General features: G+C 44.9%; 1 protein-coding gene and 1 long non-coding RNA gene across 2 annotated transcripts; both read right to left on the reverse strand.

The window, feature by feature from the left end:
- Positions 1-1,062: 1,062 nt before the first annotated feature.
- On the reverse strand, positions 1,063-26,765 carry LOC148142751 (uncharacterized). The gene is made up of 4 exons (XR_015751936.1): positions 26,630-26,765; positions 3,329-3,476; positions 3,140-3,212; positions 1,063-1,170 (listed from the first exon to the last, which is right to left on the reverse strand). It is a non-coding gene; the product is annotated as an uncharacterized LOC148142751 (long non-coding RNA).
- Positions 4,235-10,108, reverse strand: LOC148142752 (zona pellucida sperm-binding protein 4-like). The gene is made up of 5 exons (XM_087975836.1): positions 9,790-10,108; positions 5,138-5,316; positions 4,738-4,835; positions 4,525-4,658; positions 4,235-4,428 (listed from the first exon to the last, which is right to left on the reverse strand). The coding sequence occupies exons 1-5, from the start codon at positions 10,106-10,108 to the stop codon at positions 4,235-4,237; spliced, it is 924 nt and encodes a 307-aa protein (XP_087831962.1).

The raw sequence follows: 26,765 nt of genomic DNA on the forward strand, positions 1-26,765 counted from the left end.
TAGTAAGGAGAAAAATGCAAAGATGAGCAAACACCAAACAGGCTGGGAAGTGTCCAGGTCCTGAGAGCCTTCACCTTCTGGAGATGTAGAGGAATTGGTTTTAATTTCTGAAATAGCCTTCATTTGAGAGTTTAATATATGCAACTAATTCAGAAGGAATTAATTGGGAAGGAAGCAAAAAAACTACAGGCTGGAAGACCGATAAGCACATCTAGGTATTATCCTGTGGGGAAGAATTAGGGCAGCTAGAGGTTTAAGATCAAACCCTGATATGGAGTGTTATGAGGAAATGCTGGACATGCATTTAATAGCATGGAATCTCAATGAAATTGGGTGTGTATTGTCTAGTTGACTGAGGAGATGTTCCCTCTTGGGTGGAGATTTCAAATTGGGGCTTGCCATTTAAACCTAAATTTCCCCTCCCTATTTTAGGATCTCTAGAACATTCCCTGATGAGTTAGTCAAAATCTATCCACACCTGCCTTCAATATTAGTCATCCAAGTAGTGGATGAAAACATTTTAGGGTAAATAGGAATGATATTCAAGGGGAGCATTATCAACCTTTGTATTCAGTGGCTAAGCAGGTCAGAACACTACTCTGGTTCCAATGGAGGCCAAACTATTGGATTGGTTCAGTTTGCTTTGGAAGATTCCAAAAATCAGTTCAAGTAACTGAACCAAGCTGACTGAAGTGGTCTGGTGTTTGGTGGATTCTGGATTGGATTTAACGACATAGCTACAGTTCCCATCAATCCCTCACCAGCAACAGAATTTGCTGATATTTGCACTGAGTTCAAGGACTCGAACACATTTCCCCATCTGATTTATTTCTGTTCAGGGCTTACAATTCACATGGAGAAACATCAGCAGCTCCTGCTCTCTTCATGTACACTGCAACCATCACTACCAGCAGTGATAGAGACACCAACAGGAGGCAAATAGCTGCTCCATGCAGAACCCAAGGGGTCCCAGCAACATCTATGGAGTGAGCAAAGGAGAGATCAGAGGGTGGTTTCTTTTGCTGAAGGTCACAGGTGACCTATTGCAGAGGCTTCACTCACCATTTGCTTCAAGTTGTTTCTTTGCAGTGTAACCACTCCCTCCCAGGAGGATTGGGCCAGGTGCACTCACCACTGTCCCCTCATGGGGATGGGTACTCCTGCGCTGCCCTGTTGGAGACAAAGATTAGACAGTTCTGACTCCAAGCTAGGGGAGTTAGTTGAGAGCTTGCTCTAAGATCAGAAGTGTTTACTATGTGGAGAACCATCTGTACTTCATCCTGCTCAGCAACAGGTAGCAGTTAGCAAATGCTTATCTAACCCCCCCCCACAATCTGATGTTTTAGTGAAAACGGAAACCCTCATACTTGGTAGTCACTGCTTTCACTCAGGCTGCACTGGACACTGATGATTCAAACCATTGAAGTTGGAAAGAACTCCTTTTATGCAACTATATTTCACTGGTCAGTGAAAAGTATACTCAGTTATTGTTAACAGTGGTTTATTTGGGAATGGGAAGTGCCAGGAAGGAAGCTCAATATTGCTGTTGGTCACAAACCTCCAGGTGAGATCATCAAAGCAAGCATTCCCAATGCTGGTTCAAAACAACTATTCCCTCACATACAGTTTAGCAAGTTCTTGCTGTGGATTGTTATATCTCTGGTTCTTCAGAGAAGGGCCATGATTCTGTGGCCATTAAATCCAGGCCTGTTTTCTTATTGGCATTGAAGGGGACAAGTTAGTGCTTCAGACATGAATTTCAGTTCCTATGGACATAAAAACCCCCTTCACTGTCTGTACAAGAGGATCAAGCCTCAGACAGGACAGCAGAAATTCCTTCAAGCAAGTTACTCCAAATCTGAAGCAGATGGCTTCAAGTCAGTGTGACCAGGAGGACATGCAGCCCCTCAACTTATTCTACCATTTGGTGGTAGATCAGATTGGGTTCTTGACTCCATTCACTTGTGGGACATGGCCCAGCCATTAATGCTCATTTATTGTCAATCCCTAGTTGCCCAAAGATGGTGAGCAACCTTCTTGAACTGCTGCAAAGCATTGTCCACCCCTCAATCTATCAATCATGCCTAAAGTCTGCCTTAGTGGGCCTGCTATTGAATTGCAACAGTTTAACCAAGGGGGCCTGAATCTTCAGTGGATCACTTATTGATAGAGTGAGCCTAGCTCTAACCAGAGATCATCCTTCAGCAGTCACTTTATCTGACCCCTCAGCACCACTATGATCACCCATCATTCCAGCAGTCAATACAAACCTTCTGAAATGGGTTTCTATGGGAGTATTGAGAAAGGCATTGACCCAGACTGTAGTTTAGAATGTCATCTCACTGGTGCTTGAAGGAACTGTTGGGAAGCCTCCTAGGTGCAGCAGTCATTTGGGAACAAGCTATGATCCATATATGGAGAGAGTCTTTTACTGCTGTTATTTCCCCTCAATACTGTTCTTGTCTTCCTGCTAAAGTGGAAAAGCTCATTGTTTGAGCTACAAGAACTCTTGCCCACTTGATGTTACATGCCTTTAACTAGTCCAGCCAAAATTCTGACCCATCTGGAGGGCAATTAAAATCCAGCCACTTGGCAGTGGCTCTGGAGTAGTCAAATGAAGGTCAGACCCAGCAAGGACAGGAGACTTCCTGAAAGGAAGTTTTTGAAAAGGCTGACATCAGTTACACGGTCACCATTTAACTAGCTTTAAATCGAGAGACTTCTGGAATTCAAGTTACCTACAGGGGGAAGATTTGACTCAGATCCCCAGAATATTTACCCTGGAGTGGTGTATTGCTAGGTCAGTGACATTAGCATCTATTTCTCTTTTCAAACCTTTACCCATCTCTGCAATCAAGTTTAGCTATTGCACAGTCACATGAAGTGGAGGAGCCAAAAAGGACTTAATGAACTGAATCCCAACATTCACTTTGTGCGAGCTCAGATGACCAATTCATGCCTTCTGTTTCAGAAGAGAGCAAACCCCCTTACTTCATGTTATACGTCTGCACTGGGAAGTTGTTTTGTAACTTTTAAATGCTTCAGTAAACATGACATCTGCCAATTCTCCTTTATTCATATGACTCATTACATTCAAGAGACTTAAATACCCTTTGCCTCCCACAAAAGAGGAACTCACTTGGACCACACATGGGTGTACAGTCATCCTGAGCAGAGGGAGAGCAAACCTCAGCACTGCAGTGCAAGTAAACCTAGAAAGGAGGAGATACGTGAGAGGAGCTTCCTGGAGATCAATAGCCCAGGTTGTAGTACAGAGACACAGCAAGAGGATTTCATGAGCTTGGCCTCATTCCTTCCATTTGGTTACCTGTCCAGAGAGGGGCTGCTCAGACACTCCATCCAAGAAAACAAATGTCTTCACTTCAAACCGCTTGTGATGGGTTGGGAACTGCAGGCCAGAAGAGCCACCTACTGGGTGTAGGAGGGTCAGATAGTCATCACCTTCATAGGGACACCTGAAACAGGATGGTGTAGTCACTGACAGGAGTGATTGATCCACTGCAATAATACCTTGGCCATTTATGGCAGCAGTAATCAAGGCTAGAGTGAAAGTTGGAGATATTTCCCTGTTCACCCTTGTTCCAACCCAGTTGGTTCCTCCAGGTTAAAGAAAAACATTGTAGACTCACTACAAACAGATTCTAACTTGATAGCTTAATTAGAATTGGTCTAATGGTGGTATTGTCAAAATACATGCCCTGATGCACACTTCAGTTGGAAAGATCATTTGGATCTTAATTATTTCAACTTGTCCTTAGTGCAGGTTTAGCCATGTTAACAGGTTAAACAGGGCCATTTGTGGCTGTGGTATATAGTTACTACTTGATCTGAAGAGGAGAGGCATCTGTTCACAGAAAAGTGGGTATAACATGGACAAAGTGGATTAATACAAGGACTACATAGCATCTAACCAGAAATCCTGTGTTTCTCTAGCACTTATTGTATTGGACTTATTACAGGAGAAAACAGCATGTTGAGTGGTGTACATCTGTGGAAGATCACCTGTACTAATTTGCAGTGGAAAGTTAATGGAGTTCAGTATTTCAGCAACAATAAGGTGGGCTGATATGAGGTTAGATTGAGAACCTAGAGATGGAGTCAAACAAATTCAAAGCAATTGATCCAAGGCCATGGAAACATTTATCCATAATCATGGCAGGAACAGCTGATCATCATGGTCTGATGAACTAAAGGCATTACCCTATCCATTTACTTACCCATCCACCAGGAGACTCCACTGCACCTCATGGTCAGGGGCTGGCACAGGGGTTGCCCAGCAGCCACGCAATCTCAGGACTATCATTGGGTCAGTGCGATCCTTCACACGAACCTCAACAAACACCGACTCCTGAAGGATTCTCTGAATGGGGTAGTCACTGTCCCTGTACCACCAGCTGTAGCTGCCATCTAACAGACAAAAATAAAAGAAGGAGAACAAACCAAAACAGTCACTCCCCTGAAGGGATACAATTCCCAGTGCTCCTATTACCAGGGCAGCGCTACCTGTTGCTATTCGCAGCTCCAGCCTCAGGATCCCATCTTCAGAATCAGCTAGTGGTGGAGGGAGGGTGTAAACTGAGACATTGATTTGTAAGCCTGCCTCATGCTCCCCCTTGTACTTGCACTGGATGTGCAGGCTGTCGAGACAGAAATAGGTTGTGGAGTTGCAGTCAGTAACACTTCCCTCTCCATACCAACAAATCCCACTGCCCTCACCTGAAGGTGCTGTCCCGGGTTATTGAGCCCAGTGGCCCCGTCTGAATCATCCTCTTCCCCAAGACATCCGTTTCATACACAAAGCTCCCATTCTCCTCCTGCAAGGGAAGACACTGTTTAATAGGGAGCTGTGTTGAAACTTTATTGCTGGAACAGCACAGCAGGTCAGGCAGCATCCAGGGAACAGGAGATTCGACGTTTCGGGCACAGGCCCTTCTTCAGGAATGAGGCCTGTGCCCGAAACGTCGAATCTCCTGTTCCCTGGATGCTGCCTGACCTGCTGTGCTGTTCCAGCAATAAAGTTTCAACTTTGATCTCCAGCATCTGCAGACCTCACTTTCTCCTTAATAGGGAGCTGGCCCGTTCAGAGGGACAGAATACTGGAGCCTCCAATACTCACCCGCTGGGTCGAGCCACAAGAGGTAATTGGGAAGCGGAAGGCTACAAGTTCTGCTGTGATGAGCTTAGGCCTGCACTCAGCTTCATGTCCATCCTTCACGTACAGAGATGACAGGTTGAGGGCAGGACGGGTCAGGTTCCTGGTGATTGCTACAATGAACTGACCATCTGCTGTGCACACTGCAGAGAGAGAATGGAAAGTCAGTTTCCTCATTGGTGGTTTATGGCCTCCAAATCATTGACAGAGGGATGAAGCCTCAAAAAACCTCTGGCTTTTTTGGGGGTTGAGTCTTTGGAGAGATTTAAAAAGACAGCAATCTAACATTTGCATGCAAGCAAAACATCTTACATTTACCTATTACACAGTCACAGGATTCTAAATTTGAGACAGAGTCCTGAAGTGTTCCACTTGAAGCACTGACTTCACTTCCTGATGCTGTCTGGCTTATGTTCTTCCAGCCTCCTGCTGGTTTATTTTGGATTTCTGCATCTGCACTGTCTCAAATTTGAGACAGGCACACATTAGTTATCTGCACAGCAGAAAGAGACCTTTTGGTCCACCCCATCCACAAACTAATTTAGTTTAGCACCATATCCCTCCTGGAGGGGTACACTTCAGCAGTGAAGGACATTCAGCCTCAGATCTTTAGGTCAATATCTGAGGTGTGTATCCCTGAAATCCAATGTAGTGTTGCCAAGCAGAGACTGAGTTCAGTACCCATGATCTTCATGGCTTCAAAGATCTTGGTTTGTGTCACACTACATGTGGCTCTTCTACACAAATCTAGGGGTCAATTTGCCATTCTTTAACAATAGAATTAATCAGCAATCTGTAGACAGTTATAACCCCTACAGTGTGGAAACAGGCCATTTGGCCCAACAAGTCCACACTAATCCATTTCCCTACCCTATTGCTCATATTCCCCTGACTAATGCATCTAGCCAACATATCCTAAAACATTATGGGCAATTTAGCCTGTCCTCTTCACCTAACTTGCAGGTCTTGACTGTGGGAGGAAACTAGAGCATCTGGAGCAAACCCTGCAGACATGAGGGAAATGTGTAAACTCCAGTCACCCAAGACTGGCACTGAATCTAGATCCTGGTACTGAGGTCGTGCTAACCACTGAGCTGCTAGTGTGGCATTATACAATTCCTTCTTTGGAAGTGAAACCAGTCTGACTTCATGTTAGGAGTCATGGAAACTAACTAAGGCATCACTTAAACATCTGACTGAAGAGGTATGTCTTCTGCTGACAAAAGTTCAAGTCATCTTGGGGCAGTAACTGACAAATCCCAGTTTCTTTCAATCAAAACCTGCATCTCCACTCAAGCTGATCAAAACCACCAACATCTAGGTTTGTTCAATAATTTGAATCTACTGTATGACCCTTTCATCTTTTAGTTACCAAGCAAGTGTCCAATACATCCTCCTCCCTAACACCTGAAAAAAAAGCAGAGCTCTGAAAGCTGGTTTTTAACTAAAGCTGTTGGATGATAACATGCTGTTATATTATCTTGGGCTGGCCAAGCCAGTCCAACACAGACACCTCCACATCATTCATATACCCATCCAGATGCCTTAAGTGTTGGAAAGGCACTAGCCTCCACGCCTCTGGCAGCTCATTCAATACACCACCTGCTGCCTGAAGAGTTGCTCCTCAGGCCCCTCAAATCTTTAGTTCTGGATACCCCCACCCCAGAGAGACCCTATCCATACCAGTCATAATGTTAAGCCTCTAAGGTCACCCCTCAACCTGACACTCCAGGGAAAACAGCCCCAGCCTATTCAACCTCTCCTCTAGCTCAAACCCTCCAACCCCAGTAACAGCCTTGAAGACTTCTGAACCCTTTCAAACTTTCACTAAACCCTTCCAATAAGGGACAGTTACATACAATATTCCAATAGTGGCCTAACCAATGTCCTGTACAGCTGCAACATGACCTTCCAATTCCTATACTCAATGCTCTGAGTAATAAAGGAAAATATAGCAAACACCACCTTCATTCTGCTATCTGACTCTACTTTTTAATTATAAACCCGCATTATGAGGTCTGTTGAGCAACACTCCCCAGAACCTTACCAGTGTCCAAGTCCTGATTTGCCTTTCCAAAATACAACACCGCACATTTAGAGACTAAGTCAAGAGGGGCATGGATAGGCTAAATAGACAAGGTCTTTTCTTTAGGGTGGAGGGTCCAGAACTAGAGGGGCATAGGTTTAGGGTGAGAGGGGAGGTATAAAAGGGACAGCTTATTCCAGGAGGTGGTGCAAGTATAGAATGAGCTGCCAGAGGCATAGTGCAGGCTGGTACAACTACATTTAAAAGACATCTGGCTGGGTATATAAATAGGAAGGGTTTAGAGATGCAGACCAAGTACTAGCAATTTGGGACTAGTCGGTATATCTGGTTGGCTAGACAAATGGGACTGAAGAGTCTTTCCATGCTGTACCTGTATAACTTAGTGTAAAACCAGTTTTGTAATAAGCAAACTTCTGCCTTGTCTTAGACAAAAGTTTAATACGGTGTTGTTTGAAATTTCAACAATTAGGGGCCAAACAAGCCAAATTCAGAACACTACCTAGCATTGTCACAGGCACTGACAGATATTCAAGACAGTTTGATTAAAACAAGTTAGACATTCACATCTAAAGAATCAATGCTGGCAGAAACATTTCATTATAATCCTAAAGAGGTAAAGATTTCAGGAAGCATAGGAATGTTTCAGTACATTACTGACTGTGGTTTTAGAGAGAAGCAAGAGGAAAGAAACATTTATGCCAAACAGCCATCTTAACCAAACCAGTTGGTCTCAAAACAGGGTGGGGGTGAAAAATGTTTGAGTTCCTGGCAGTGTCTATGTCCTGTGCAGATTCATGGAGGTGACAACAAGTGAACCCAAAGCAGACTCAGGAAGCAGGTTTGGTTTAGTGTAGTACCTGGTGGTCTCTGCACTGAGTGATAGTGCCAGAGAGAATGGTGACTTATGTCACAGCAAGGGCAGCAGAGTGGCTCAGTGGCTAGCACTGCCTCACAGCACCAGGGTTCCAAGTTCAATTCCAGCCTTGGACGACTGTGTGGAGTTTGCACATTCTTCCCCATCTCATGGGTTTCCTCCCACAGCCCAAAGATGTGCAGGTTAGGGTGGATTGGCCATGCTAAATTGCCCATAGTGTTAGATGCATTAGCCAGAGGGAAGTGGGTCTGGGTCAGTTGCTGTTCAGAGGAGAAGTGTGGACTGGTTGGGCTGAAGAGCCTGTTTCCACACTGTAGAGAATCTAATTTAAGTGCAGCATGGCAAAGGGACATGACAGATCACAGAAAGGCTGAAGATGAACACTTCTGGCTTGTGATGTTTTGCTTTTTTTCCCCCCCATCTTAAAAGTGCTATAGTATAACCATGTTACATTTTTTCCCACAAGAGAGACAGTAAATCATTAGAAAAATGTGATACCAGTTTGACAAGTCCTGTCCTATTTATAGCCTCATGTTAATATCTCCAGAATGAGACCCATTGCAAGTCTCAATCCCCATTCCATAAGTTTTGCTTTCATCAAGCAATAATTATCCATGCTTTCTTAGAAAGCTAGGAAAGTACAGCATGGAAACCGACCCTTCAGCCCAAGTGAATCCATGCTGATCGTGATGCCCCAAATGTGGGTTATTGGAACTAGCTGGGTATTATCCCCACAAACTCTTCCCATTTATGTACTTTTCCAAGGTTTTATCATGAACTGTTGATATTGTACCTGCCTCAATCACTCTGGCAGTCCATTCCATACAGATACCACTCTGCCCAAAGAGATTACCCCTCAGGTAATAAGTCTTTCCCTTTACAAGATATTAAAGGAATACCCACCATTTGTTTTAATGGAAAAACATTTTAGACTAATAGTTTGCCAATCACAAACTAGTGTTTAATTCATTCAAGTTCCTACTTGAAGTTCAAGATCTGATTTGCTTAGTGTTTATAGAAACACCCACTGTTAAACTGGCCCATAGCTGCTAGCACTTCCCTCTGACACCCAAGCTCAGTGAAGGTTGATTTACAGCAATTTATCCCCACCAATGTGGGCAGGCAGGCTACCTAGGCCCTGGCATTTATCTACCAAAGCACAACCTTATTTGACATTCTCCATTGCCTCTACATGGAGGTTTTCAGATTCTTCCTTGGGAAGGACACGAGTGTTCCAAGCAACAGGAAGTGTGGAGTTTCTACCCTCACAGTGAACAAAAATACCCTCTTAGCAGTTACAGCAAGTGATAACCACCTCAACACAGCAAACCTTTACAGTAGCATCCCAAATTAACCTCTTTCAAAGAGATTTGTTATTAAAAATCTGCTTCCAAAACAACAATCTAATGAGACCAGGATAACATTATCCATCATCAAACCAACCAGCCGCTTCACTCGGGATTAGCCCCTACTTGACTAGGGAGGGACAGCGTCATGTCCCTGGGTTATTCCCTCAGGGACAGGACCCTTTACCTCCCTCCCACTGACTCCCCACAAACAGCCCTTCACCATTGCACAAGGAAACACCAACAAGTCCCGGGTTATTTCCTCAGTGCCAGCCTGGGGTGGTCCTCATGCTTCCTTCCCCCCCCATTCGGGGTGGGCCCCGCTCCGGGAGGAGGCTGGGCTGCTTACCTGGGCTGTCTCTCAGGTTGTAGAAACAGGATTGCCCACTGAGACTCGGGGACTGAAAGCAGCAGCCCTGCTTGATGCACTCAGTGCTGTTGATAGTGGCCAGGCCACACGGCAGCCTCCAGCCCGGCTCCGGAGGGCACACAGCAGAGACCAGGAAGGGCCGAGCGGCCCAAAGGTACAGACACCAAACCAACCAATGTCCCATCGCGCTGCCTGAATCTGTGCCCGCCCCTGAGCACCAACCCGCTTTATAGCCGCTAATTGGTGAGGAAACCAATCGCAGTGCAGCAGCTCCCTGCCCCACGGGGGGTTTCCCCATCCCAATAAATCGCTTCTTTCTGTCCAGGTTATTGCAATCTGTGAGTGGCCTGGGAACACGGGGCTTATTAAACAATTCAGAGGCACCGTGGCTCAGTGGTTAGTCCTGTAGCCTCACAGCACAAGGTACCCGCGTTTGATTGCAGCCTGGGGTGACTGGCTGTGTGGGATTTGTAAATTCTCTTTGTCTCTGGTTGGGCTTTCTCCCACTGTCCAAAGATGGGTGAGATTGGACACTACATTGCCCATTGTTTTCTGGGATGTGTAGGTTAGGGGTACTAGTCAGTAGGATTGGAGGGTTGGTGTGGACTTGTTGGGGCCAAACACTCAGGGATTCTGTGGTTCCTTCTGCATTTCTTTGCCCAATCTCCTAACCTGTCTAAATCAGCAGCCTCACCATATCCACAATACTACCCCCCCTCCACCCATCATCTGCAAACTTAGCCAAAATAGTCTCAGTTCCTTTATCCAGAACATTAATATATAAAGTAAAAAGTAGGTTATGGCTAATCTGTATTGCCAACTCCACTTTCCTGCCGTTCCCCATCATTTGCAGATTAAAAATCTGTCTCCTGCTATATAAGAATCCAGTATCAATAGCTCTCTGCTGGTCATTCTCAACAGTTCATCTTAGATACGCACCATCACTTAACATCCCACCTGTAAAGGAACAATTGACAGTACTAACTCAGTACCCTGGAGGTGCTGGGCCTCCTCCACCGCCGCTCCCTCACCACCAGACGCCTGGAGGAAGACGCCTCATCTTCCGCCTCGGAACACTTCAACCCCAGGGCATCAATGTGGATTTCAACAGTTTCCTCATTTCCCCTTCCCCCACCTCATCCTAGTTTCTAACCTCCAGTAACTTGACCTGTCCGGACTTGTCCGACCTGCCCAGCTCCTTTTCCACCTATCCACTCCACCCTCTCTTCCCTGACCTATCACCTTCATCTCCTTCCCCACCTACCTATTGTACTCTATGCTACTCTCTCCCCACCCCCACCCTCCTCTAGCTTATCTCTCCATGCTTCAGGCTCTCTGCCTTTATTCCTGATGAAGGGCTTTTGCCCGAAACGTCGATTTTGCCTGTCCTCGGATGCTGCCTGAATTGCTGTGCTCTTCCAGCACCACTAATCCAGAATCTGGTTTCCAGCATCTGCAGTCATTGTTTTTACCTCGTTGATTTTAACCCTACTGCGAATCCTCTTGCTGAGATAGGGAAAGCTGACTGACACTCTCAGTCTTCGTAATGTCTTGAGACAAGATCAAAGGATGATAATGTACTTCCATCTGAAAGCATTAATATTGATCAAGTGCTGCAGCTGGCACGATGATTGGTTTAGAGAGTAACTATGGATTGTGAAGAATCTGATCTAAGTCCTCCCACCAGTCTCTAATGTAGATCAAATCATTGTAACGTGTACAGTAAATGGTTGCAGAGATGTAATAAATGGTAGTCTTACGAACAACAATACTGTCTTCTGGTTGGATTGGAAGGTGGCCATTCTCAATACATTAGGCCACTTTGTCCCTGGATAAGTGAATTGTTAAAAGTGAAGCCAATGACAGATCACATATAGCAATAGAGATACAATCATTTTTTTTAAATCAGGAACAATTTGCTCTCTGAAGGAATATGATCATTATAATTGCTCAGGTAAGTTGATTGTCAGTTCCACTTAATGAGTAAATGTCATTCCAGGACGTTCAGTGGGAAATTAGTGTACAAATGGGGAAATTTCACAAGGCTACTGGCAAATTACAGTTTCAGCATAAAATGGCATAGGTCACAAATTAGCAGTTGGTGATTTGGAATTCAAGCTGATGCCTTAAAGTAAGCTGCTTTATATTTTAACATGAATGACATTCATTCTACACACTGCCAAGTTTCTCCAGCACTGAGCCATGAACATGTACCCTTCATAACTTCAGGCCATATAGGGCAACAGCCAAATGGTTGTTTGGAAAATGTGCAATACTGAGCATCCAATGGTCAGGAACCTATTATTTTAAAAAAAGTATTTGGACACCTATTGAGGGCTTGTCTTGACATTATCTACTTTTGTGTTCCCTCTAACCCATTTAGTAGGTGATGCTCGACTCAAAACTGGCTGCAGAGTGTTGCCCTGAAGCAGCTGGTATCCTCACCACAGCTCATCTTGGTGTAAGATCCATCGGGTAGGTTTGGTGCCATCATTCTCTTTCCTGGGAGGGACCTACAGGGTTGCCTTGGTCTCTATGTTAGAGGGAAACCTGGAGTCTAACAAAAAGACAGCCTCTTCCTTCCCTCTCCACTTGCTGCAGACCCAGTCTAGCAGTAATGTCCTTTTGGACTTGATCAGACATGCTGCTGCTAAGCCACTCTTGCTGGTGGACATTGATATTCCTCACCCAGAATACATTCTATAACTTTGCCCATGTCATTGACTCTTCCAAATAATGTTGGACATCGAGGAATATGGATTCAGCAGCCTAGGGCTGGGCACAGTACATGGCAATCATGAGGACATTTCCTTGCCCATCTGATGCCATGAGACTATGTGGAATCTGGAATCAATGATGAGCAGTCCCAGGAAAGCTCCCTTCTGACAGTATACCACTATGCTGCCAGTGAGACAGACATGCCCAGAGCTGGTGATAGTTGCATCTAGAACATTGTGAGGTATGATTCTGAGTGTATGAATCAATTAGGCTGTTGCTTGACTGACTGAGTTACTTTCCCAATTTTGGCAACAACTTCCAGATAAAGAAGACTTTGCAGGGTTAATGGGGCTAAGTTTATAGTTTGGTTTCTGATTTCCAGTATCCAGAGTTCTTTATTTTGTTGCTGAGTTTGTTGTTTCTCTTCTCTCCTTAAAGTGGGCGGCACGGTGGCACAGTGGTTAGCACTGCTGCCTCACAGTGCTAGAGACCCGGGTTCAATTCCCGCCTCAGGCGACTGACTATGTGGAGTTTGTACATTCTCCCCGTGTCTGCGTGGGTTTCCTCCGGGTGCTCCGGTTTCCTCCCACAGTCCAAAGATGTGCAGGTCAGGTGAATTGGCCATGCTAAATTGCCCGTAGTGTTAGGTAAGGGGTAAATGTAGGGGTATGGGTGGGTTGCGCTTCGGCGGGGCTGTGTGGACTTGTTGGGCCGAAGGGCCTGTTTCCACACTGTAAGTAATCTAATCTAATATAATCTAATCAAACAAAAATAATTTGGAGAACTCCAATCAGAATGTTATGAATGAATTTTCCCAGATGTCCCCAATAGAGCATAAAACATTACAGTGCAGTACAGGCCCTTCAGCCCTTGACGTTGCGCTGTGGAGCCAATCTGAAGCCCATCTAACCTATACTATTTCATTTTCATCCATATATTTATCCAATGCCTATTTAAATGCCCTTAAAGTTGGCGAGTCTACTACTGTTGCAGGCAGTGCGTTCCACAGCCCTACTACTCTGAGTAAAGAAACTACCTCTGACATCTGTCCTATATCTATCACCCCTCAATTTAAAGCTATGTCCCCTTGTGCTAGCCATCACCATCTGAGCAAAAGGGCTCTCACAGTCCACTCTATCTAACCCTCTGATTATCTTATATGTCTCAATTAAGTCACCTCTCAACCTTCTTCTCTCTAAAAAAAGGCAGCCTCGAGTCCCTCAGCCTTTCCTCATAAGACCTTCCCTCCATACCAGGCAACATCCTAGTAAATCTCTTCTGAACCCTTTCCAAAGCTTCCACATCCTTCCTATAATGCAGTGACCAGAACTGTACGCAATACTCCAAGTGCGGCCGCACCAGGGTTTTGTACAGCTGCAGCATGACCTCCTGGCTGAAACTCAATCCCTCTACCAATAAAAGCTAGCACACCTTATGCTGCCTTAACAACTCTATCTGAACCATACTGAAGCAATACAAACACAAGCCGCTACCAATGTAAAACAGTCCCAACTTTATTAGGAACAAAGTTACAACAATCTTTAATACTAAACATACTATCTCTAATCCTATTTAGCCCCTTAATGTTACAGTATTTCATCAGTCTCTTGTAAATCTATGTAGTTACTCTCTCTCTGCCTCTGTGAAGCCTCCTTCCTCTCTCTCTGGATGGAGGGCTAGCCTCCTTGGAAGATCTCAGATGATTCCAACAGCACAGTTTTGCAGGTGAACTCTGTTTTTAATACCTGAGATGGTTTTCCAGAACTTTCTATAGTTCTGACCAATCAGGGAGATCATTTAATAGTTTGAAACAGTTAATCATTTGGATGGCTTGCTGCGGTTAGTTCCTTTGTGTAGCAGGATCCAATGTCTTTGTTTTGGCCCTCCTTTGTTTAGTGGATAAGTTGTGGGGGTATGTCCACCCAGGATAACTGCTGCCGTTTACATTATGCTGATGTCATCACCCAGTTGCTGTGTTTGCACTTTGCCTGGGGTGTGTGTTACTACAACTGACTGGCTTACTCAGTCCAAGTGACCCTAGACAAAGAACTATCCCCTATTTACCCCCTGATTTTCAGGTAAAGATCCTCGGAATGCTACAAATCACAAAAATGTAGGATAAAGGATTTTTATCTCACACCCTGAGCACTGAACTACAGGATCTCAATCAATCTGCAAAAAGCCAAAGACCTGATGAAGGAGCGTCGCTCCGAAAGCTAGTGTGCTTTCAACTAAACCTGTTGGACTATAACCTGGTGTTGTGTGATTTTTAAGTTTGTACAACCCAGTCCAACACCGGCATCTCCGAATCATTTTTTGAAATCAATTGTGTTACTAACTCTTCTCACTTTAGTAATTAATAAACTCACTTCATTCACAGAAGCCTAGTTAATTCGGCACCTTGTTTAAAAAAAAAGCATATCTGTACCCATGAGGGAAGGTGTTCTGTTTAAATTATCCATCTTGTGTTCAACTGAGGGAGTAGCTGAATAGATAAGGGAAGTCAATTCATCCTGCTTCACTTCAGGCTTTAATGTACTGGGAAACAGCCTGTCTCAGAATGACAGTGGAGGAGAAAGTGAGGTCTGCAGATGCTGGAGATCAAAGTTGAAACTTTATTGCTGGAACAGCACAGCAGGTCAGGCAGCATCCAGGGAACAGGAGATTCGATGTTTCGGGCACAGGCCGAAGAAGGGCCTGTGCCCGAAACGTCGAATCTCCTGTTCCCTGGATGCTGCCTGACCTGCTGTGCTGTTCCAGCAATAAAGTTTCAACTCAGAATGACAGTGGAACAGCAATGGCAGGAGTTTGTGGGAGGGTAGGGGGTGGGGGGAGAAAGGTTTGGGGGGAGGGATGGGGGTGGGGTGGGGAGCAGGCAGGGGTGATGTTGGACAGGATTGGGGGTGGGCAGGGGTGGTGATGGACAGGGTTGGGGTGTGGGGGCGGGGGCGCTGTTGGACAGGGTTGGGGTGGGCAGGGGCGGTGTTGGACAGGGTTGTGGTGGAGGGCAGGGGGTGGTGTTGGACAGGGTAGGGAGCGGGGGGTGTAGTTGGACAGGGTTGGGGGGTGGGGAACAGAGGTGTGGTGTTGGATGGCATTGGTGGTGGCAGGAGTGGAGGGCGGTATTGGACGGGGTTGGGGGTGAGCATGGGGTCAATGATTGATGGGATTGGGGGCAGGTGGGGACGGGAGTGGGGGCGATGTTGGACAGGTTTGTGGGGCGGATGGGTGGGCGGGAGCTCGCGTGCAGTGTCCTGCTGCCTTGACTCCTGAGCGGTGAGTGGACAACAGGAAACTCTGAGCTCCAGAGGAAAGGGATTGAATCAATTAACCGAATAATCAATTATCCGAATGAAATGTCCACCCATCTCCTTCGGATAATCGAGGTTCCTCTGTACTTGGAAGTATATGGTAAAATAGGACAAAGTCAGCATGGTTTCATCAAGGGGAGGTCGTGGCTGACAAATCCGTTAGAATTCTTCGACGAAGCAATGAGCAGGTTAAACCAAGAAGAGCTCAGGGATGTTATCTACCTGGACTTCAAGAAGCCTTTGACAAGGTGCCGCACATGAGGCTGCTGGGTCCATGGCGCTAGCAAGGAGAGAATATTGGTTGTCTGACAGAAAGCAGAAAGTGGGGATAAAAAGGTCTTTCTCAGGATGGCAGCTGGTATCAAGTGGTGTTCTGCAAGGCTCAGTGTTGGGACCATAACTCTTCACTTTATACATTAATGATCTAGATGAAGGAACTGAGGACATTCTGGCTATGGTTGCAGACATTACAAAGATAGGTGGAGGGACAGGTATCATTGAGGAGGCAGGAAAGCTGCAGAAGTATTTAGACAGGTTAGGAGAATGGGCAAAGAATTTGGTAACGTCATGGATTATTTTGTAAATGGTGAGAATATTCAGAAGTCCGAATTGCATAGGGACTTGGGAGTTTTAGTCCAGGATTCTCTCAAAGTAAGTTTGCAGGTTGAGTCAGTAGTTAGGAAGGGAAATGCAATGTTGGATTTATTTTGAGAGGACTTTTATATACAAGCATAATATACCTGAGGCTTAAAAGACTCTGGTTAGACCACATTTGGAGAATTGTGCACAGTTTTGGGCCCCATATCTCTGGAAGGATGTACTGACCCTGGCATGTGTTCAGAGGAGGTTCACAAGAATGGTCCCTGGAATGAAAAGCTAAACAATTGAGGAATGTTTGAGGACTCTGGGTCTATACACAGTGGAGTTTAGAAGAATGAGGGGGGATCTAATTGAAACATACAGAATACTGAGTGGCCTGTTCAGAGTGGATGTTGGGAAGATGTTTCCATTGGTAGGAGAGTCTAGGACCCAAAGGCATAGCCTTAGACTAAAGGGAAGACCTTTTAGAATGGAGATAAGGAGAAATGTCTTCAGCCAGAGAGTGGTGAATCTATGAAATTCATTGCAACAGAAAGCTGTGGAGGCCAGGTCATTGAATAGATCTAAGATGGAGACAGATAAGTTCTTGAATATGAAGGGAATCAAAAATTACAGGCAGAAAGTGGGAGAATGGGGTTGAGAAATTTATCAGCCATGATTGAGTGGTGGAGCAGACTTGATGGGTTGAATGGTCTAACTTCTTGGACTTATAGTGGGAACCTTACTGGGGTTCTGGTCATAATAGGTCACAACATTGAGAATGCCTGCTATATTTACTATGGTAAGCACTACAACCCTTTTCACAAAAATTGGGTGGACAATAAGCAGATATTTTGCTTACAAAGAGCAAGGTCTGTGAAGTAAGTAAATCATACCGTGAGCCCAATTAAATGTTAAATTAGTTTGTGGTGTCTCTCTTATAGCACTGTTAGGATTATTTGCTTCATGTTGTCAATATCTGCTATTTGATTCTGCTTTTGATGTTCAGAGATACACAAGCAAAGGCTGCCTGTTTTGAAAAGTAACGCCCTGATGCCTGCTACAGTCAAAGGGATCACCTGTTTGCTATCATCTATCACTCTGGCAGCAGGTGATGTGGGCTAGAGCCTTGACCTCATTGGCACAACCTCACCCCATTAGTCTGGTAGCCAGCAGTATAGATAACAGCTGTTGTCATTTACTTAAGGTAAAGGTTCATCCTACAGAACTGCAGCTAGATCAGAGGCACATTCAGCAAGAAAGCCATAGTCATTATGTACAATGACAGGGAACGTTTAGCGTGCTAGTATAACCAAAAGGCAGATCAAATGAGGACACCAACTTAATGGCCTATATCCAGAACATCCTTTGATTCAGGATGTCGTTAGGGGAATGACCTGGCTCAGAAACTCTGCATACTGTTAAGACTGGCATTCCATGAATTGCTATCTTTCATGATGGAAGTTCATATGATTAAAGGTCAGCCACAGGTGGAGAAGCTATTTGAAAAGGCAGGCTTTTAAGGGTGCTCCATGTAAGGAGGGACATGCAGGGTGAACAGGAAGGGATTCCATGTAATGGAGGGACATGCAGGGTGAACAGGAAGGGATTCCATGTAATGGAGAGACATGCAGGGTGAACAGGAAGGGATTCCATGTAATGGAGGGACATGCAGGGTGAACAGGAAGGGATTCCATGTAATGGAGGGACATGCAGGGTGAACAGGAAGGGATTCCATGAAGGATAGCAAAGATTAAAAACTTCTGGCAGAGAGTGTTTACAGTTACATTCAGGGGCGGTGCATGTATGGAATAAGCTGCCATAGACTGGTACAGTTGCATTTAAAAGGTATCTGGATGGATACATGAATAGAAACGGTTGAGGGGAATAAGCGCCTAGATTTATCTACGCTATCTGGCTGGCATGGACTAATTGGACCAAAGGGTCTGTTTCTGTGCTGTATCCTTGACAGATAGAAGCACTGCATAAATCCCTAGGTTTTTCAAATTTAAACATTTAAATTGCAACAAAAAGTAGGATGAACTGATCACAAAATGAAGTGGGAAATGGTAACCATATTGGGACTCCATACAGGTACGTAACACTAAGGGTAAAGTTGGAAGCTTGACATGAGTAGTTGCTTTGGCAGTTCAAAACCAGGATGGATATATAATTATGTAATAAAGACATAATTAGAGGGTCTATGTGCACCACACCCATAGTAACCTTGCAGTAAGGTGGAGCATAAAGGAAGACTGAGCACTTCACAACAGACTGAATGATAATCACTGGTGACCTTATTCTATACCAAGCCTAGAAAGCAGCATGAGTAATGATGGCCTAACTGGAGTCCTTAGAATAGCTTTGGATTAACTTCCTAGACTAAGGATGCTCTGAAAAGTAGAGAGCAGGCTGTGTAGTAGACCTGGCAAGCAGCCATAAGGCAAGATCAATCATATGAATTCAGCCTCTCCTCAGTAGGCAGTTATAGAATTACTGAGGGGTGGGAGTGGTCAAAGATTAGCATCAAGCTCAAGGGCAATTGAGGGCATAGAAGCCAAGTTAGCAAATTAAGGGGTAGGTCAATAAAATGCTGTGGCAGACATTATCTCAGTGATCCATCCATTCCAGAATGGAAAATTACCAAATATTGGATCCCTGGTTTGGAAAGGGAAGATGGAGAAGGAGGGTTGTGCAAAGGTAAACAGCAATCAAGTTTGGGAAAGTTGAGATTAAACGGTACCAGAAAAATGATAACACCAATAGCCACATGTTTCATAAGTCTTCCCTTAGAAAGTGTTGTACCTCATCATGAATGATCCAAATATTGGGTGATATGGGTATTTTGTAGTTCTCACTGAGAATACAATGTAACATCCCAGAATTGGTTCTAAACTAGGAAGTGGTAGTGAAGAGAAGCAAATTAATACTAAATAAACAGTTGGGGCTACAGGCTGAGAAGGATCAAGGTCCCGAGAGCATTCATCCTTTGGAAAGATACTGGATACATTTGGGAGAGGGACTGAAAGAGAAATGCAATCAATTAAAGAAACTACAGGCTGGAGGAGTGACTAAGACATATCTAGGTACTCTATGTAGTGAAGTACATTAGTGTAGTTGGGAGATTTGAGATCAAACTGTGAAATGGAGGAATGCTATTGAATGAGGAAAGTCTGGACATGCATCTGAAGAGCAAGTTGTCTCAATCAAGTTGAGAGGGTGGGCTGTGTCTAGTTAGATGTCAGCACATTTCCTCTTGGGTGGGTGGGAGGAAGGATTTCATATTAAGGATTAGTCATTTAAACTAAAAAATTCAAATAAAAATCTCTGGAATGTTCTCTGAAGAGGTAGAAGTAGAGTCCTTCAATGTTGAAGGCAGATGTGGATAGATTCAAAGTAAGCAATGGGTGAAAGGTTCAGGGTAGACAGGAAGGGTATTCAAGGTTTATTAATAATCAGTTTTGTATTCAGTGTTAAAGCAGGCCTGACTGCACTAGATTAGATTAGATTAGATTCTCTACAATGTGGAAACAGGCCCTTCGGCCCAACTAATCCACACCGACCCTCCGAAGGGTAACCCACCCAGACCCATTCCCCCTGACTAATGCACTAACTCTATGGGCAATTTAGCTTTACTAATTCACCGAACCTAATTTCACTACTCATTGTGCAAACCAATGTAAAACATGAAATTGGGTGCAATTTGCTTTGCAAAATTCTGATAGTTCAAATAACTGATTGAAACTGACTGATGTTTGGTGGATTATGGATTAGAATGTTGCTATACCTAACAGCATAGATTCAGATTTCACCCATCTCTCATTACCAACAGGATTTGCTGATCTTGCTTTGACAGTTCCTCAAGGACTCATCACACATTTCCCCATCTGATATATGTCTGTTCAGAGCTTACAATTCACCACATGGAATAACAGCAGCAGTTCTTGGTCTCTTCATGTACACTGCAACCATCACTACCAGCAGGGATAGAGACACCATCTGGAGGCCAATGACTGTTCCATGCAGAACCCAAGGGGTCCCAGCAACATCTTTGGGGGGAGAGAGAGATCGGAGGATGGTTTCTTTAGCTGGAGGTCACAGGTGACCTATTACAGAGGCTTCACTCACCATTTGCTTCAAGTTGTTTCTTTGCAGTGTAACTGCTCCCTCCCAGGAGGATTGGGCCAGGTGCACTCACCACTGTCCCCTCATGGTCATGGGTACTCCTGCGCTGCCCTGTTGGAGACAAAGATTAGATAGTTTGACCCAATCCAGGAGTTAGATTAGATTACTTACAATGTGGAAACAGGCCCTTCGGCTCAACAAGTCCACACCGACCATCCGAAGAGCAACCCAACCGGACGCATTCCCCTAACACTTTGGGCAATTTAGCGTGACCAATTCACCTAACCTGCACATTTTTGGACTGTGGGAGGAAACCGGAGCACCAGGAGGAAACCCACGCAGACACGGGGAGAACGTGCAAACTCCACACAGTCAGTTGCCTGAGGCAGGAATTGAACCCGGGTCTCTGGCACTGTGAGGCAGCAGTGCTAACCACTGTGCCAACGTGTCACCCACTAGTTAGTACTAGAGCTTGCCCCAAGATCAGAAATGTTACTATGTGGAGAACCATCTGTACTTCATCAAGCTCTGCAACAGGTAGCAGTTAGCAAATGCTTACCTACCCCCTCCTAATCTGATGTTTTAGTGAAAAACGGAAACCTTGATACTTGTGGGTAGTCACCGCTTTCACTAAGGAGGCACTGGATCCCAAACAAGAAACTCAAACCGCTGAAGTTGGAGAGAACACCTTTTATGCAATGGCATTGTGTCACTTGTCAGTGACAGGTGATAAAGAAAGAGAACATATATTGTTAACTCAACATTGATGTGTTTGGGGGATGCCAAGTGTCTGGAATGAAGCTCAATATCAACCAATGTGTTGTTCTAGCTCTTAGCGTTTAGAGAATGCAAAGTGAGCTTAATTCACAATTCCACTCTGGGAACTTGTTAAATTCTGTTACATAAAGTTGTGCAAGTTCTTGCCACAGACTCTGGCATCTTCAATAATGTTCTTCAGCTCAATGGCAAGCATTCCTATTTCTGTGACCATTAAGTCTAGGCCTGTATAGTTATGGGCATTGAGGGGGACAAATCAGTCAGTTCTTCAGACATGGACTTGTAGTTCCCATTGATGTAAAAACCCCTTTCACAGTCTGTATAAAAGGGATCAAGCCTCAGACACAGGACAACAGAAATTCCTTCAACAAGCAAGTTACTTCAAATCCAAATCTGAAGCAGACAGCTTCCCAAGTCAGAGAGAGAGAGTGTGAACAGGAGGACATTCAGCCCCTCAACGTATTCTACCATTTGGCAACTTGGAAGATCGGATTGGGATCTCGACTCCTCTTGATTCACTTGTGGGACATGGACATTGCTGGCTGGGCCTCCATTTATTGCCCATCCCTAGGTGTCTGAAGGTGGCAGTGGGCTGCCTTCTTGAACTGCTGCAGTACATGTGTCTACCACCCCCGCTCCCCCCCCCCTGTCCAGCCTGAGAACTCTACAGCCTGAGAACTCATTGTTCAACTGAGCCTAGCTCCATTCTGGAGACCATCTTTTAGCAACAACCTTATCAGAAACCCCCCCCTCCCTCAGCCTGGGACTCACTATGATCACCTCATTCTAACCTTTCAGAAGTGGCTCAACTGTTCAGTAACCCACCATTCCAGGAGTCAGCATCTGAATGGGTTTCTATAGAACGAAGAAAAATACAGCGCAGTACAGGCCCTTTGGCCCTCGATGTTGCGCCGATCCAAGCACACCTAACCTACACTAGCCCACTATCCTCCATATGCCTATCCCACGCCCGTTTAAATGCCCATAAAGAGGGAGAGTCCACCACTGCTACTGGCAGGGCATTCCATGAACTCACGACTCGCTGAGTAAAGAACCTACCCCTAACATCTGTCCTATACCTACCACCCCTTAATTTAAAGCTATGCCCCCTCGTAATAGCTGACTCCATACGTGGAAAAAGGTTCTCACGGTCAACCCTATCTAAACCCCTAATCATCTTGTACACCTCTATCAAGTCACCCCTAAATCTTTTCTCCAATGAAAACAGCCCCAAGTGCCTCAGCCTTTCCTCATACGATCTTCCTACCATACCAGGCAACATCCTGGTAAACCTCCTCTGCACCCGTTCCAGTGCCTCCACATCCTTCCTATAGTATGGTGACCAAAACTGCACACAATACTCCAGATGCAGCCGCACCAGAGTCTTATACAATTGCATCATGACCTCAGTACTCCGGAACTCAATTCCTCTACCAATAAATGCCAGTACGCCATAGGCCTTCTTCACCGCACTATTTACCTGGGTGGCAACTTTCAGAGATCTGTGTACATGGACACCAAGATCCCTCTGCTCATCCACACTACCAAGTATCCGACCATTAGCCCAGTATCCTATCTTTTTGTTACTCTTACCAAAGTGAATCACCTCACACTTACCTACATTGAACTCCATTTGCCACCTTTCTGCCCAGCTCTGCAACTTATCTATATCCCGCTGTAACCTGACACATCCTTCCTCACTGTCAACAACTCCACCAACTTTCGTATCATCCACAAACTTGCTCACCCAACCTTCTAGCCCCTCCTCCAGGTCATTTATAAAAATGACAAACAGCAATGGTCCCAAAACAGATCCTCGCGGAACACCGCTAGTAACTGCACTCCAGGATGAACCTTTACCATCAACTACTACCCTCTGTCTTCTTCCAGCCAGCCAATTCCTAATCCAAACCTCCAACTCACTCTCAATGCCATACCTCCGTATTTTTTGCAGTAGCCTACCATGGGGAACCTTATCATACGCCTTACTAAAATCCATATACACCACATCTACCGCTTTACCCTCGTCTACCTCCTTAGTCACCTTCTCAAAGAATTTAATAAGGTTTGTGAGGCACGACCTGCCCTTCACAAAACCATGCTGACTATCCTTGATCACATTATTCCTATCCAGATGTTCATAAATCCTATCCCTTACAATTCTCTAAGACTTTGCCCACAACAGAAGTGAGACTCACCGGCCTATAGTTACTAGGGTTATCCCTACTCCCCTTCTTGAACAAGGGAACCACATTTGCTATCCTCTGTGCAATGTTGTAGAAAGATAGTGACCCAGACTAAAAGATTTAGAATGGAATCTCACTGGTGTTTTGAGGAACTGTTGGGAAACCTCTTGCTGCACACTTTGTTCCCAAGTGATTGCTGCACCTGCAAACTAACTATGTTCCATAAATTGAGAGACGAGCCTTTCTCTGCCATTATTTCCCTGAAGAATGTTGTTCTGTTCTTCCTGCCAAAGTGGAAGAGCTCATTTTGTCATCAAGTTCTACCAAACGTTGTTGCTGACTTGACATTACATCCCTTCATTCACAGGAGGCCCAGCAGTGGTTCTGGAGTCAAAAGCAGCAAGAATAGAAGACTTCCTGAGGGAGAGGAGAATTTTAATAAAAACTTTGACAGCAGTTACATGGTAACTATTTAAACAGCTTTTTATTCTACGTTTCTGGAATTCAAATTTCAGCACCTGCTGTGGAGAGATTTGAACCAAATCCCAGGAACACTAGCCTGGAATTCTGGATTGCTAGTCCAGGCACACCACCCATCCTTTCTCTCTTCACGCCTTTTACCTATCTGCAATCAAATTTAGCTATTGGAAATTGACATGAATGAAGGAACCATAAAAAGAGATCTAATGAATAGAATCCCAGCATTACTTTCCCGGTTTGGATGACCCATTCATGGCTTCTGTTTTACATTACCAACAGAATCCTTTCTTCATGTTACACCCCTGCACTGCAAAGTTCTTTTGTAATCTGGGGCACTTTCAAGAAAACGACCATCTGCCAATTCTCCTTTATTCACATGGTTCATTACATTCTTGAAGGCCATTTAAACACCATTTGTCTTCCACAAAACAAGGAACTCACTTGGACCAAACATGGGCGTACAGTCATCCTGAGCAGAGGGAGAGCAAACCTCAGCACTGCGGTGCAAGTAAACCTAGAAAGAAGGAGAGATGTTAGGAGAGCTTCCCATAGATCAATAGCCCAGTTTGTAGCACAGAGACAGCAAGAGGATTTCATGAACTTGGCTTCATTCCTTCCATTTGGTTACCTGTCCAGAGAGGGGCTGCTCAGGTAAGATAGCTGGGAATGTGATAGGAAGATGAAGGTGGGGTTGAAGGTGATAGGTCTGAACGGAGGCAGGAAGATAGACAGGTAGGACAGTTCAAGAGGGCAGTGTGGAGTTAGAAATTTGGATCTGGGATAAGGTGGCGGGAGATCAAACGAGAAAGCTGCTGAAATCCACATTGATCTCGTGTGGTGAATTGTCCGTGCTAATTGCCCATAGTGTTCAGGGCTGTGTAGGTTAGGTGCATTAGTTAGGGGTAAATGTAGAGTAATAGGATAGGGCAATGTGTCTGGCTGGGTTACTCTTTGGAAGGTTTGTGTGGACTTGTTGGGCTTAAGGGCCTGTTTCCATGCTGTAGTGATTCTATGATTCATGTTATGTGGCTGTATGGAGTCCAATGCATCACTATGTGGTCCCCATTTCCAACTCCATTTTGTAATCTGTTCATCCTACACTCTTTGCAGTTTAGGTTTATAAACGTAGGAATTTATGCAGTGCCTCAGGCCTGGAGATATACAGCATAAAAACAGACCCTTCAGTCCGACTCATCCATGACAACCAGATATTCCAATTTAATCCCATTTGGCCCATTACCCTCCAAACCTACCTATTTATGTACCCATCCAGATAACTTTTAAATGTCATTTGTACCAACCTCCACTACTTCCTCTGGCAGGTCATTTCCATACATTCAGAGGGTGGTGTACATAACTCGTCAAATTGCAGTGGCTATAAAAACAAAGTTAAAAATCACACAACACCAGGTTATAGTTCAACAGGTTTAATTGGAAGCACACTAGCTTTCGGAGCGACGCTCCTTCATCAGGTGATTGTGGACAATCCGAAAGCTAGTGTCGCTCCGAAAGCTAGTGTGCTTCCAATTAAACCTGTTGGACTATAACCTGGTGTTGTGTGATTTTTAACTTTGTACACCCCAGTCCAACACCACCATCTCCGAATCATGGCTATAAAAACAGGCAACCTCCCCGGGTTAAGTTGCTTCCTCAATAGACAACTCATAGGACGGACTAGAAGAGGACATTTCTAGGGAAGTTTCTCTACCCATTCTTTGTTCTACAATAGGGACAGCAACAAATCTTAAACTTTTTGTCCACCATCTCAGGCAACTCCAGCAGGACACCAAGCACGTCTTTCCCCTCCCTCACCCCGTCCGCATTTCACAGGGATTGTTCCGTCTGGGACACCCGAGTCTATTCCACAGCCACCAACGCCACTGCCCACATTGAACTGCAGAAAGTACGGCACCTGCCCCCTCTCCTCCCTGCTCACCATTCAAGGACCTAAACAGTCTTTCCAGGTGAAGCTGCACTTCCAATTGTGTATTGTATTCACTGCACCCAACATGGTGCATTCTACATTGGAGAAACCAACGACTGGGTGACCACTTTGCAGACCACCTCTGGTCTGTGTGCAGCAGGACTCCAACCTTCCTATCACTGGTCATTTTAACATAGTGTCCTGCTCACATGCCTGTCCTCAGCGTGTTGCATTGTTCCAGTGAAACACACAAACTGATCAACATCTCATCTTCCATACTGTAGGGTTTCTATGGTTTTATGATTCAGACAAGGCACTTTACAGCCTTCTGGACTTAATATTGAGTTCAACACCTTCAAACTGAACCAGTTCTTCCCTTTATTTTAGCTTGTTACATTCTGTTATCATGACCTTTCTGCCCTATCCTAGTGAGAGGGTCTGTCCTTTCAAGACTAGCAGGAGACACCATTGCTCTGCCACTCAGATTCCAATCACTTCATTAGAACTAACATCTCTCCTCCACCAGCACCCATTACCCCCAAACGGTAGCACATCCACACTTCAGTTCGGAGGGAGAATAACCACGAATTAAAACATTATTTTTGCTCTCTCCATGGATGCTGTCTGACCAAATGATCACCAACATTTGTTGTTTTCAGTACAGATTCCAGCATCTGTAGTAAGTTGCCCTGACATTTAGCCATTGAAAAGGAAGTTACCTGTCCAGGTTCCCTTTAGAAACAGTTCTGTAGCAGTTGACGTTCTTCTGTTCAGAACAGGCGCCCAGACATAAGTCTCAGATATGACTTTATTGTTAGATGTATTGTGGCAAAGTACTGTTCTAAATGCTAATCA

This window comes from Chiloscyllium plagiosum, unplaced genomic scaffold (assembly GCF_037043375.1).
Source record: "Chiloscyllium plagiosum isolate Xiang-an unplaced genomic scaffold, Cpla_swu_hap1 HiC_scaffold_28, whole genome shotgun sequence".
In the NCBI taxonomy this organism is placed as follows: Eukaryota; Metazoa; Chordata; class Chondrichthyes; order Orectolobiformes; family Hemiscylliidae; genus Chiloscyllium; species Chiloscyllium plagiosum.